Source organism: Anomaloglossus baeobatrachus, chromosome 2 (assembly GCF_048569485.1).
Source record: "Anomaloglossus baeobatrachus isolate aAnoBae1 chromosome 2, aAnoBae1.hap1, whole genome shotgun sequence".
Taxonomy (NCBI): Eukaryota; Metazoa; Chordata; class Amphibia; order Anura; family Aromobatidae; genus Anomaloglossus; species Anomaloglossus baeobatrachus.
The window spans coordinates 561,107,691-561,120,853 of record NC_134354.1 but is presented as its reverse complement, the minus strand read 5'-3'; the positions used below and the strand labels follow the sequence as shown (position 1 = coordinate 561,120,853).

Below are 13,163 nucleotides of genomic sequence, written 5' to 3'. Positions count from 1 at the left end.
AATAACACGCAATCAAAACGTTGCATCTACACAAAAATGGTATCATTTTAAAACATCAGCTCAAGACACAAAAAATAAGCCATCACTAAGCCCCAGATCTTGAAAAAATGAGAACGCTAAGTGTCTTGGAAAATGGGGCCAAACACGCTATTTTCTGGGGGACAAATTTCTGAATTTTGTTTTAACCCCTAAGATAAAAATAAAAGTAGACGTGTTTGGCATCTACAAACTCGTACCGATGTAAGGAATCATACACACACATCAGTTTTACCATATAGGGAATGTGGTAAGGAAAAGACCCCAAAAACAATTGTACTATTGCACTTTATTTTCAATTTCGCCGCACTTGGAATTTTTTTTCCTGTTTTCTACTGTATGGCAAAATTAATGGTTTCATTCAAAGTACAACTGGGGTTGGCCGCGGTGATGTCAGGTCAACAGGAAGTTGACGTGATATCACTTGACATCAGAGGTCACAGAGCCCAGTGGGTCGGGGATGAGCAGCCCACAATAGCGCCGCTCACAGGCAAAATTGGTAGCACAAGGTATTTGAGAGAAACCTTGTTTCTCAACATAATATTGATGTGGCCATTAGTGAACCCCCCATTTAAAGACCAGAAGTCGGCTTAGACTAGGAAAAGAATGCAGGAGAGCTCTAAGGGCAGTACCTGTCCTGCTGCACGTGAGACGAAAACGTAAAGGATTTTTACCACTAAGTACATTTTAATCAATAGATCTTGGAATACTAATAATTTCCTCAATTGGATGTGTTCAGAGAGAAATGTTCCTGTGCTGAGATAATCTTATATATGTGTACCTTTTATGTACTGTGTAATGGCTGTGCCTGACTGGGTAGGGGAGGAAGCAAAACAGTGTACAGACATTACAGCGCGGGATCACAGCTGACTATTTAGAATTATTTCCAATAAAACTTGCAAACACATTTCACACAGACCATGTTTAGTCACTGCATTGATGCAATAGTATGGGTAAGTGCATACAACTATTTTTTTTCCAGACAGCAGAGCAGGCAAGATTTTTTTTATGTCAAGCCACTTCCAGAAAAAGACAGCTATTTTTTTCCTTAAGAGACTTCGCAGTTGTTACCTGTGGGAGTCTTTTCACAGTACCTTCCACTAGAGTGGAATGAAAATGTTACTTATTTCAAATATGTTTTTATTGTTTAAAATATATAATATAATAATATAAAAATTAATTTTAACCCCTTTACCCCGAGCCAGTTTTCAACTTCATGACCGGGCCAATTTTCTCAATTCTGACCAGTGTCAAACTATGTGGTAATAACTCTGGAATGGATCTCAGTGAATCTAAGGCCGGTTTCAGACGTCCGTGTTTAATAAAGTACAAGCCACACGAATGGTTATGGTCATACGTGTGACATCTGTGTTTGCATACGTGTGACACGTACCGGAGAAAACACAGGTTTTTGAAATAAAAAGATTTTCTATTTTTACCTGTATCCAGCACTGTTTTCTTCGGCTCTGCTGCCTCCCACTTCTGACCCCCGCTCATTATATTCATTGATTATTCAAAGCACTGAGGAGCTGGAAGCCCGAGCATCGAGGGGACAGCGCTGGGTACAGCACCGCCGAGGACAGCATCGTGGGGACAGATGAGAAATCAGCAAGCAGTGTGTGTGCAGTGACTTCCAGGAGGTCATTGGAGTTCCCATTGAACTCTGATGACATCCTGATGACACCCCTGCGACACCTGCGTTACAGTGGGTGTCACCACAGTCACGGGTTCATCAGAGTTCAATGGGAACTCCGGTGACCTCCTGGACGTCACTGCGCACACACCGCTTGCTTGCTGAATACTCAACTGTTACCTGTGATGCCGTCCTCTGGGATACTGTCACCAGCGATGCTGTCCCCGCGATACTCCGGCTTTCAGGTCCTCACTACACACACACACACACACACACACACACACACACACACACACACACACACACACTGCTGGATACTCACCTGTCCCCAGCGGTGCAGTCAATGGCACTGAAGTCCCCACCGCTGCTCTAGCTTACAGCTCCTCAGTGCAGTGAATAATCAATGAGTATAATGAGCGGGGGGTCAGAAGCGGGAGGCAGCAGAGCCGAAGAAAACAGAACTTGGATACAAGTAAATATAGAAAATCTTTTTCTTTGAAAGACCCGTGTTTTCTCAGGTACGTGTCACACTGTTGTCACACGGATCACATCAGTGTGCGATCCGTGTGACACCCGGAGAAAAAACGGACATGTCTCCATGTGTGCGGGGCCACGAGGGGTCACAAGGTCCGTGTGAAACATGACCGTGTGAGTAACTTCAAAGAACAACACGGGCACGTGTGGCATCAGTGTTAAAAACAGATGTCACACGTACCTGAAACATGGACGTCTGAAACCGGCCTAAGAATGTTTTTTTTCCTGACATATTTTACTTCATGTTAGTGGTAAACTTAGAACAATCAGGATTGGTGACAAAGACCTGGCATAAATAGGACTTTGTATAGTGCCTATAATTATAAGTTAGACTAGATGGCCTGTTTCTAATAACTTATGCATGTAGTTATGCATCTTGTTTTCTGTGAAATATAGATGCGGATTATTACTGAATACTGCAAGAGTAAGATGGGCACAGCAAATCTGTGGGCACAAGAGCAGCATTTCATCTTAACATGTGATCTTAGCCTTTAAATATGTCTATACATTTCAAATATCAACATCTTTACCCAAACAGGCAGAAAGTTCATTGTGTATTATTTGCCTTAAAAGTGTTGTCCACTTTAGTACAGTGGGCCCCAAACTATACAGTGACTGGCTAGAGCGGTGATGCATACTGTTGAAGTAGTGCCACTGCTGTAGTGAAAATACCAGGACTGAAGCAGTGACGGGTAGACGTCACTGGACCCAGGAAGAAGGAGTACTTGCTAACTGTAATTTTATGTACTTTCCACAGTTTGGTCCCCACTTTCTCAAAAGTGGACAACCTTTTCAACATATACACCCAGAGCCCACTGCAATCTAGGAGAGCTGAACCAGCAATTCTCAGAGGTTTGCACCCCATAGATGCTGTGGTCAACATGCCCCACAGCAACTTAAACGCCCTATTCATAAGGGCATACAACATAAACTCAGACAATCAACAACATCTTCACAACCACAATGTTTGCCCCGTTAAAATAGTGCTCAGACTCCCCTCTGGTTCCGGCACCGTTCGAGAAGTTTCACTTTCCTAGGGCTCACATGATATTGGGCACAGGGCTCGCATATGTTAACAATCAACGTTGGCTTCATTTTCCCCGCATTCAGTTTTATCGAACATCAAGAGGAAGTGAGCAGCCAGCCACTGAGCCAGCCACGGCTCTGACTTCCTTTAGATGTTCAATTTGTCCAAAGGTGAGAGAGTGATATGAGCCCCAGGAAAGAGTGCCAACACGATTGGAATGGCACAGGAGGGGAGTATAAGTGTTGTTATTTTAACGGGGTCAAACATGGTGACTGAGAAGGAAATGTTCAAATAGTTGACAACTCCTTAAAGCTGTAATAAAACAAACTGAGATCAAATGGACATTGGTTTGTGTGCTTTTCTTCCAGTCAACACTGGATAAACACAGTGTGAGAAGGGCTTAAGTAGCTCACCAAACATAATGCACAGAAATAATGATCTGTAGCTTATCTTTTTACCAGGCAGGGAAACTTTCAAAAAGGATTACATAGCTATTCTGACACGGATTTTTACAAGAAATAAGGCAGCTTCATCAGGTCCATTGTAAATTGATCAATCGTGTCCATGTTCATATGTTCATGTTGTGCAACCTGTTACAGATCCAATCTAAATTGCAAGTGTTACACATAAAATACATAAAGGGTAACTCACCGCTGCCGAATCTACATCACTGTGTACAGCCACAGTTTTTATGCCCATCTTTCTGCATGTCTTTATTACCTAGAGGTGAACAGATTCATTTACTTTAGCATATAGTCAAGTTTGCAGAATAGATATAGCAAGATATGATTCCAAAGTGTTAACTATACATGCTATTATGATGAATTACCCAGTACGCTTTATTGTTAGACATAACTAGGAATCATATAAGCCCAAAACATAGGATGTTGCTATGGTCAATAAAAGTGCAAAATAAAATACCAGGTACCAATCTACAGGCTCCCAAGTGTTGAAACAAACATAGCTATGCTGCAGATGGAAAGATCTGATCATGTCCACTACTTAAAGGGAATCTGTCAGCAGGTTTTTGCTACCTCATCTGACAGCAGCATAATGTAGAGACCCCGATTCCAACAATATATCACTTCGTTTACTGGGTGCAGAGGGTCTGACACCATCAGTTATTGTATTTAGCATGCAGCAGAGCTGAGAATGCTGCCCCTGCCCAAAACCAGGCTCTCTATATACATTGCCTATAAACCATGAGTTGCTAATCACAGCAGGTATCGGGTCAGACTACCAGTCACAAGGCAATGTAGTACAGCCAATGATAAAGTCCTGTTACTAAAAAAAAAAAAAATCATTGCTAGTAAACACCACCACTAAGGTTGATACGCATCGCTGAAATCGGTGTTAACCCCTGCAGCATGCAGTCCTCAAATTATAAAGCAAAAACCTGCTGACAGATTCCCTTTAAAAGAGAACCTGTTACGATGAACATTATAATATACATGAAGCGCTATGCAATCTTTTATCATCAATTAAAATCAAGCTTTGTATTTCTAAGCCTATTTTTGTAAAAAAAAAAAAAAAAAGTTAAAAAGGGTCTGTTACATAGGTCCATCTAGTTCAACCTTCCTCCACCAATTATCCATTTTTGTCATAAAGGGGGTTAAAGGACAACAAGTAAAAGTCTAAAAATGTTTACTGCTCAGTGTTAAAACTGCAAGATTACAAATTTTGTTTTTAAATTATCGTAATCTGGAGAGGAAAAAAAAACTATTGCCAAAATATATTTATTTTTAATACAAGTAAACACAAGACTGATTTAACAATAGGTCCTTTTTTGATGATCGCTTCCCTTTAAGAGCAAAGTAGAGGCAATCATCCTCTGTAGGTACTGATTTACGGTACATATCTAGACAGTAGCTTTAGATATAGCCAATAACTGTAAATGAAATGTTGTAGTAAAGACACTTACCCTACAAGCAATTTCTCCTCTGTTGGCTATTAAAATTTTTTCAAATGTCTAAAAAAAGAAAAAAAAAAAAAACAAAACACCTTTTTTACTTTTAATAAAAAATAAGAGCAAAAGTATTCATGATTAAATATTTGCTATACAATAAATATGAAGAATGTGATCACAACTGTTTATTGAAAGATCATTCAGCATTTTAGAAGGGTTGGTATCTTCTACATTTTTTCTAACACATTTGAAAATAAAACAGCAAATACTTTGATCACAAAACGTACAATAAAAAATAATTGCTTTAATATGTCAAATGTGCATTGACTACTATGACTAAAATCTAAGGGTCTTAAGTAAAATTATATACAGTGCCTTGCGAAAGTATTAGGCCCCCTTGAATTTTTAAACCTTTTCCCACATTTCAGGCTTCAAACATAAAGATAAAAAAATTAAATTTTATGGTGAAGAAATCAACAAGTGGGACACAATTGTGAAGGTGAACGATATTTATTGCTTATTTTAAATTTTTGTAAAAAATAAATACCTGAAAATTGGGGCGTGCAATATTATTCGGCCCCTTTACTTTCAGTGCAGCAAACTCTCTCCAGAAGTTCATTGAGGATCTCTGAATGATCCAATGTTGTCCTAAATGACTGATGATGATAAATATAAGTCGCCTGTGTGTAATCAAGTCTCCATATAAATGCACCTGCTCTGTGATAGTCTCAGTGTTCTGTTTAAAGCGCAGGTAGCATCATGAAGACCAAGGAACACAACAGGCAGGTCCGTGATATTGTTATGGAGGAGTTTAAAGCCGGATTTGGTTGCAAAAAGAATTCCAAAACTTTAAACATCCCAAGAAGCACTGTGCAAGCGATTATATTGAAATGGAAGGAGTATCATACCAATGGAAATCTACTAAGACCCGGCCATCCCTCAAAAATTTCATGCCAAACAAGGAGAAAACTGATCAGAGATGCAGTCAAGAGGCCCATGATCACTCTGGATGAATTGCAGAGATCTACAACTGAGGTGGGAGAGTCTGTCCATAGGACAACAATCTGTCGTACACTGCACAAATCTGGCCTTTATGGAAGAGTGGCAAGGAGAAAGCCATTTCTCAAAGATATCCATAAAAAATGTCGCTTAAAGTTTGCGACAAGAAACCTGGGAGACACACCAAACATGTGGAAGAAGGTGCTGTGGTCAGATGAAACCAAAATCAAACATTTTGGGCACAATGCCAAACGATATGTTTGGCGTAAAAGCAACACAGCTCATCACCCTGAAAACACCATCCCCACTGTCAAACATGGTGGTGGCATCATGGTTTGGGCCTGCTTTGCTTCAGGACGGACAGGGAAGATGGATAAAATTGATAGGAAGATGGATGGAGCCAAATACAGGACCAGTCTTGTAGAAAACCTTGTCTGCAAAAGACCTGAGACTGGGATGGAGATTTGTCTTCCAACAAGACAATGATCCAAAACATAAAGCAAAATCTACAATGGAATGGGTCACAAATAAACGTATCCAGGTGTTAGAATGGCCAAGTCAAAGTCCAGACCTGAATCCAATCGAGAATCTGTGGAAAGAGCTGAAAACTGTTGTTCACATTCGCTCTCTATCCAACCTCACTCAGCTCGAGCTGTTTGCAAGGGAAGAATGGGCAAGAATTTCAGTCTCTCGATGTGCAAAACATACCCCAAGCGACTTGCAGCTGTAATCGCAGCAAAAGGTGGCGCTACAAAAGTACTAAATTAAAAGGGGCCGAATAATATTGCACATCCAATTTTCAGCTTTTATTTTTTACAAAAATTTAAAATAAGCAATAAATATCGATCACCTTCACAATTGTGTCCCACTTGGTTTCTTCACCATAAAATTTAACATTTTTATCTTTATGTTTGAAGCCTGAAATGTGGGAAAAGGTTTAAAAATTCAAGGGGGCTGAATACTTTTGCAAGGCACTGTATACAGTATATGTATAAAAAACAAATTTAAATTAAAAAAAAAAGTACCAACCTATTAATTTAGCAGTAGGAATAACAATTGCACAAATTGTGCCAAACACGATATACTTAGATTTCCCATTACATGTCACAGTGGTATAATGTTACTTATAAGAAAAAAAACAAAAAAACAAACATAAAAAGAAGAATGTACAACATTTTCTGAAAACTTTTCCAAGATGAAAACTGTTGAAGTAGAAATAACTGTCACAAATTCCAACAGGATTCTGACCTTAGAAACATATTAGAAAAGCTCCCTTTTAGGCTGCTTTTTCAGTTTTTTGCCATCAGGCACAATCCGGCAAAAGCATGAAAAAACGGATCCGGTGTATGTTGCCGCAGGATAAGTTTTTTCCCCCATAGACTTTCATTAGCGCCGGATTGCCTTGCGTTTCATCCGTTTTTTTGCCGGTTCCGGCAAAATTTACTTGTCCGGCGGCTGGATGAAACGTTGAAGTGAACGTTTGTGTCCGGCCAAAAAAACGGATCGCGCCAGATCCGGCGCCGTACGGCGTGTTTTATAATGGAAGCCTATGGACGCCGGATCCGGTGTAATGCGGCAAAAAAACGGATCCAGACGCCGGATCCGTTTTTTTGAACTGAGCATGCTCAGAATCACACCAGATCTGTCAAAAAACTGAAGGAACTGATGGAAAAAAACTGATGCAACTGATCCGTTTTTTCACCGGATCCGTCGTATCAGTTTTTTCGCCGGATCGTGCCTGATGCCAAAAAACTGATGGGCGAAAGCAGCCTTAGCAGAGTATAAGGCTGCTTTCACACCTCCAGTTTTAGCAGAGCCGGCCAATCCGGCTCTAAAACCTATAAGACAAGAGAAAGAGGTATACCTATTAAGGGATCACCAGAAACTTGAATCGTGTAAAAATATAAATCTTTATTACAAAATAGCAGAGTACATGAATCTCCTCACTGGGAGCAAAGGCACATGAAAACAATTAAAAACACTTAAAAAACAGACTTGTATCCCCAAGCCAAAAACATTCGTGAAAAATGTGGAAAATGAATCACAGCAATACCAAATCCCCCTCACACAAAAGGTAACAGGAATAAATAATGTCACCTGCTACACAGTATGCACATTAAGCTGCACACAGATAAGGTATAAGGGCTTTGGATAGAGCCTCTGATGGTATAGAGTGAAGACAACAGCACCTCATGGGTTACGAACTATCGTTTTTAGTTGACAAAAATCTAATATACCTATGACGATTTATTCATATCAATATGATAGATAGTATAAAGCACCTCTATAGGACTGTAATGTCACAGGCGACATCAGAACGTACAGCCCTAATCGGAGCTTGTCTTTTTGTAGAGTATATATAAAAAGTGCAGCAATAAGCACAGGCAAGGTTTAGGCTATGTGCGCACGTTGCGCAAATACATGCAGTTACGCTGCGCTTTGTAGCGCAGCGTAACTGCATGCGTCCTGCGTCCCCTGCACAGTCTATGGAGATTGTGCAGGGGCCGTGCGCACGCGGCGTTTTAGAGCGCAGCGCTTCGGCTACTGCCGAAGCGCTGCGTAAAAAGAAGTGACATGTCACTTCTTCCGTGCGCTTTGCCGGCAGCTCCTGCTCTGTCTATGGGAGGAGCTGCAGGCAGAGCGCATGGAATCGGCTTCACTACGGACATTTCTGCAGCGATTTAAAGCGCACATGTGCTCTTCAGATCGCTGCAGAAATTTCTGCAGTGAACTGTACGCAACGTGCGCACATAGCCTAAGCAGACCCCTGAAAACAAAGCACATATAGGCTGGTGCAAATAGGTTTAAAGCTATGCACACTATTCTATATGGAGAATGTAAACGTGTGAGCCCCTATTGGCCCAAAATATCACCAGGGAGGTCAGAGATTAATAACCCTAATCAGAGTCTGTCAATATATGCTGCAGTCATAAAGTGCAATAGTACAGCAAAGTTGCATACATGCCATAAAATTGTGGTATTATAGGTTAGAAAAGAAATAAGGCATACCCTATACCATGGTTCAGGGCAGAGCCAAATAATCCCATACTCACTATCCTAAATGGAAAAAGCAGATGCATAGCAGGGTGCCAGGGGGGGTGGGTTTTTGGCAAGATCACCCCCCCTGATCCTTTGCATAAGTTTGTGACATGCGGCCCGTCCGGTTTTTGCCGCTTGCGGCACGCTACTGAGCATGCGCAGTTGAAAAAAAACGCATGCGGCGGCCGGATGTGGTGTTTGCCGCAGAACGCTGCATGCAGCGTCCATAGGCATGAATTGCAAATCGCGCTGCATCGGCCGGATGCGGCGCGATGCGTTTTTTTTGCCGGACCAAAAAAAGTGCCAGGCAACGTTCCATCCGGCCGCCGCATCGGCTAAATCTGCCGCATGCGGCAAAAACCGGACCGAACGCAAGCCCATGCGGCACAATCCGGCACTAATGAAAGTCTATGCAAAAAAACCCGCAACCGGCGGCAAAAAAAAAAAAAAACGGTTGTGGTTTTTCTGCAAAGAGCCGTATTGTCCGCAAAGTAAAAAACGGATGTGTGAAAGCAGCCTAAAACACCGCAGGTAGTCAATGATTTTGTAGGTTTGTTCATAACCTGATTTTGGAAGCAAGTTGGAACAGGGCTGAAAGAAGAAAAACAACCTAAGGCTGGAATCACACTTGCGAGTGTAAAATCAGACCGATTCTCATGCCAGAAAGTCGGACGATTTCTTCTCACTTTTCATCAGTGTGCTGTCAGTGCGCAATCAGTTTTTACCCTCAGCAGCTGCTATTCATGTATTGTTATGTACAGGAGCATTTACAGTGTTCTCTCCTACTTGCTAGAAATCTATGGAGAAAAACGGATGTCACTAGGATGGTGTGTGTGCCGTCCATGTGATATCAGTTTTTTTTTCACGCACCCATAGACTTGCATTGAAGAGACTCGGGCGAGAAACTCACCAAAACGCAGCATGCTGCGATTTTTTTCTCAGTCCGATTTGGAGTGAGTAAAAAAATAGCAGATGGGAGATGCCTCATTGATTAACATTGGTCCGAGTGCAATGCGAGATTTTCTCGCATTGCACTCGTGCGAGTTAATCGCAACTGTGACTCCAGCCTAATACTCACATCATCGCTGACCTATCCAGGCACAGAGTTACTTAGTGTCCACCATCTGGTCTTATTGTTTCATCAATTTCGCAATGCATATCCATCTGCCTCACTGTATGCCAAGCTTGGGAGGTGACGCCGTGTTGTAAGGTAGCAATGTCAAGATGTGCATTGTAACCTTAGAAAGCACAGTGACCTCCAAACTGTGGACATGGCTGGCCTATAATGCAGAGACTGGAGATGAAGTGCATAATTTGAAGAAAGAAAAAAAAACGGCATCTCCTGGCAGAAAACTGCATTTTTTTGCCAAGAGATGCAGATTTGGTGCTGAAATTTAAACACTATAGTCCTGTACCTAATCTATGCTTTATGGCAAAAAAAGGCATCACTAACGCATTTGATATGATGTGGTACTGATGCAAGGGTTTTACCAGGAGCTGTAGATTGGGTGCAAGAATATGGTGCAAATGTTTCAGCACCAAATCTGCATCTCTTGTCAAAAAACCTCCTTAGTTTTCTGCCAGGAGATGCAAGTCTGTGAACTCAGTGAGAGTTCATTGAGATCACTTGGGATCAGGTTACCTGCGATCACAGGTGCAGGACTGTGGGAACCTGCAGCTATGCCACAACTTACCTGAGTGATGTCCCCGCTGATCGCGTGGCTCATTCATTCTCTGCCTGAACCTCACACAGTGGGAAGTCAAGCTCTATGGCACTGGCTGTGAGCTTCAGATCTAGCAGAGCTGAATTGGTGTGGAAACTCGTGTGGATTACGTCGGACCTGTAGGGGTGTTTTGGGGGTTAATAAAGGGGTCAAAGATGGTGGATTTTTTTTTTTATTCCAGATAAAGGATTTTTTCGGTCTTTGTGTTTATTTCTTTTCACTTACAGATTAGTAATAGGGGGGTCTCAGACACATCCCATTACTAATCTAGGGCTTAGTGACAGGTGTGATCTCAGCTGACATTATCCCCTTATATTTCCCCGATTGCCATGGCACCAGGGCAATCAGGAAGAGTCTGTTAAAGTGCTGTAATTGTCACATCTAATGGATGTGACAATACTGGGCAGCTGCAGGCTGCCATTTTTAGGTTGGGGGAAGGGGGGTGCAATAAGCATGGGTCACCCCAGCCTGAGATTACCAGTCCCCAGCTGACGGGTTTTTTCATGACTGTGTATCAAAATTGTGTGTGTGTGTATGGGGGGGGGGGGGGGGGAAGTAACAGCACGCCATTTTTTTTACATTATTTATTTAAATAAAAAAAAAAACTGCATGCGGTTCCTCTTCTTTTCATACAGAGCCACCAAGAAACGCATACGGCTGGGGGCTGCAGCCTGTAGCCGTGGACTTTATCTCTGCTGGGTAACATAATATGGGAAGACCCTACGCCAATTTTTTATTTATTTTTACTTTACGCACATAGCGCCTGTGATTGGAAGCAGTCAGATGGTGTCACTCATGGTGGGGGCGCGTCTGACTGCAACCAATCACAGATGCTGGTGGGTGGGGAAAGCCATGCATATGCATGAGCCTAATGTGCAGCCACTGATGTATAGGTTTTGAAATGCAAGAAAGTAAAGTTTATAAAATCATCAGCTTCTTGAGTGACAGCAGCTTAGGAGTAGATAATATTTGGGGGGGGGGATTCATAGTTCTCTCCTCCCCCTGTTAGAATTAGCATAAGTATTATACAATCGATGTAAGTTTTCTCTTCCAGGACCTGTGGTGAGGTTATACCCATGTGACCAGAAGGGGCGGGGCCTCAGCCAATAGGAAAATATTGCTTTCTGATATCAGCTCTATTGGCTAAGGCTCTGCCTCTTCTGGTCAGATGGGAGGAGGGGGGCTAGTCAGTGGAGTGATGGGAGACTGACATCTTGTCAGACTGTTAGTCAGAAGACGAGTAGTCAGTAAGACGTCCCGTCAGAAGTCAGTACACAGACTGAGAGTGTAAATGTGACTGAGTGAAAGGCAGTACGGTTGCCAGGGAGTGTACGGCGTGAGTACTCACTGGACCGAGCATCGGCAGGGCACAGAGCCCGAGTTCAGGAAGACGTTTCAGGCTCACCTGATAATCTGCCCGGTGAGCGGACCATCAAGGACCTCACCGACGTTAGTGTCCTGGGCGCAGCAGCAAAGAGGGAACCTGGGAACGGGGACAGAGGTCCGACCCAAGAGAGGTTCAAGCTGCCTGCCATACGGGCCAAGACAATGATGACAGGAGGGGTGCATGGAAGTAAAGCTCACCAGGTCACTACACCGGCACTGGGACCAAAGGTATACTGGATTGGTAGAGACCAGCACTACCCGGGTTGCAGCAACTCCAAACCAGTGAGTAAAGCACAAGTTAAACCGCAACCCCTGTGTTGTCTGAATTCTTCCTACACCTCGGCATCAATATACTACTACTACAATCATCCTCCCCTGGGGCCTAGCTCTACTTGTGGAGGGCCATTACATCTAAGCTGCCTAATACCACCAGCCCCAGCAGTGAGAGACTTTGCAGCAGCGGATTACCCTATATAGCCATATTATGTTGATGGAAATTTAAGGAAAAAAAAAGCTGACTTTTGGAAGAAGGTATGGAAAAAAACAAAGAGCAAACAAAAAAAAAGTGTCCATGTCCTTAAAGCGCACCAATCCCCAGGATTTTCATATATAACCTAAAATCAGTGCTCTACTGGCACTATCATGTTGATTCTATACATACCTTTAGTTATCAGATAGGTTGTATAGGTTTTGAAACACAAGCAAGTTTGTGAAATGTACAGCTTTTTGAATGACAGCAGCTGTTGATCAGCTGATAGCTGGGTGGGAATTCATAGTGATTCCTGCCCCCCTGCCTGTTCCTCCCTCTGTTATTTATGCTAATTCTATTATAGAATCGTATTACTAAATGACTAGAAGGACTTGTGCTGTTGTCATACC

The 13,163-nt window shown here is 42.4% G+C and overlaps 1 protein-coding gene across 1 annotated transcript in view; it reads right to left on the bottom strand.

The window, feature by feature from the left end:
* Positions 1–13,163, bottom strand: part of PCCA (propionyl-CoA carboxylase subunit alpha) — a 926,251-nt gene that overhangs the window by 848,236 nt on the left and 64,852 nt on the right. Inside the window, exons 3-4 of the mRNA XM_075336705.1 lie at positions 5,152–5,199; positions 3,882–3,950 (exon numbers count right to left, since the gene is read on the bottom strand). Of these exons, the coding sequence (XP_075192820.1) occupies positions 3,882–3,950; positions 5,152–5,199 (117 nt within the window). The remainder of the gene's footprint in view (positions 1–3,881; positions 3,951–5,151; positions 5,200–13,163) is intronic.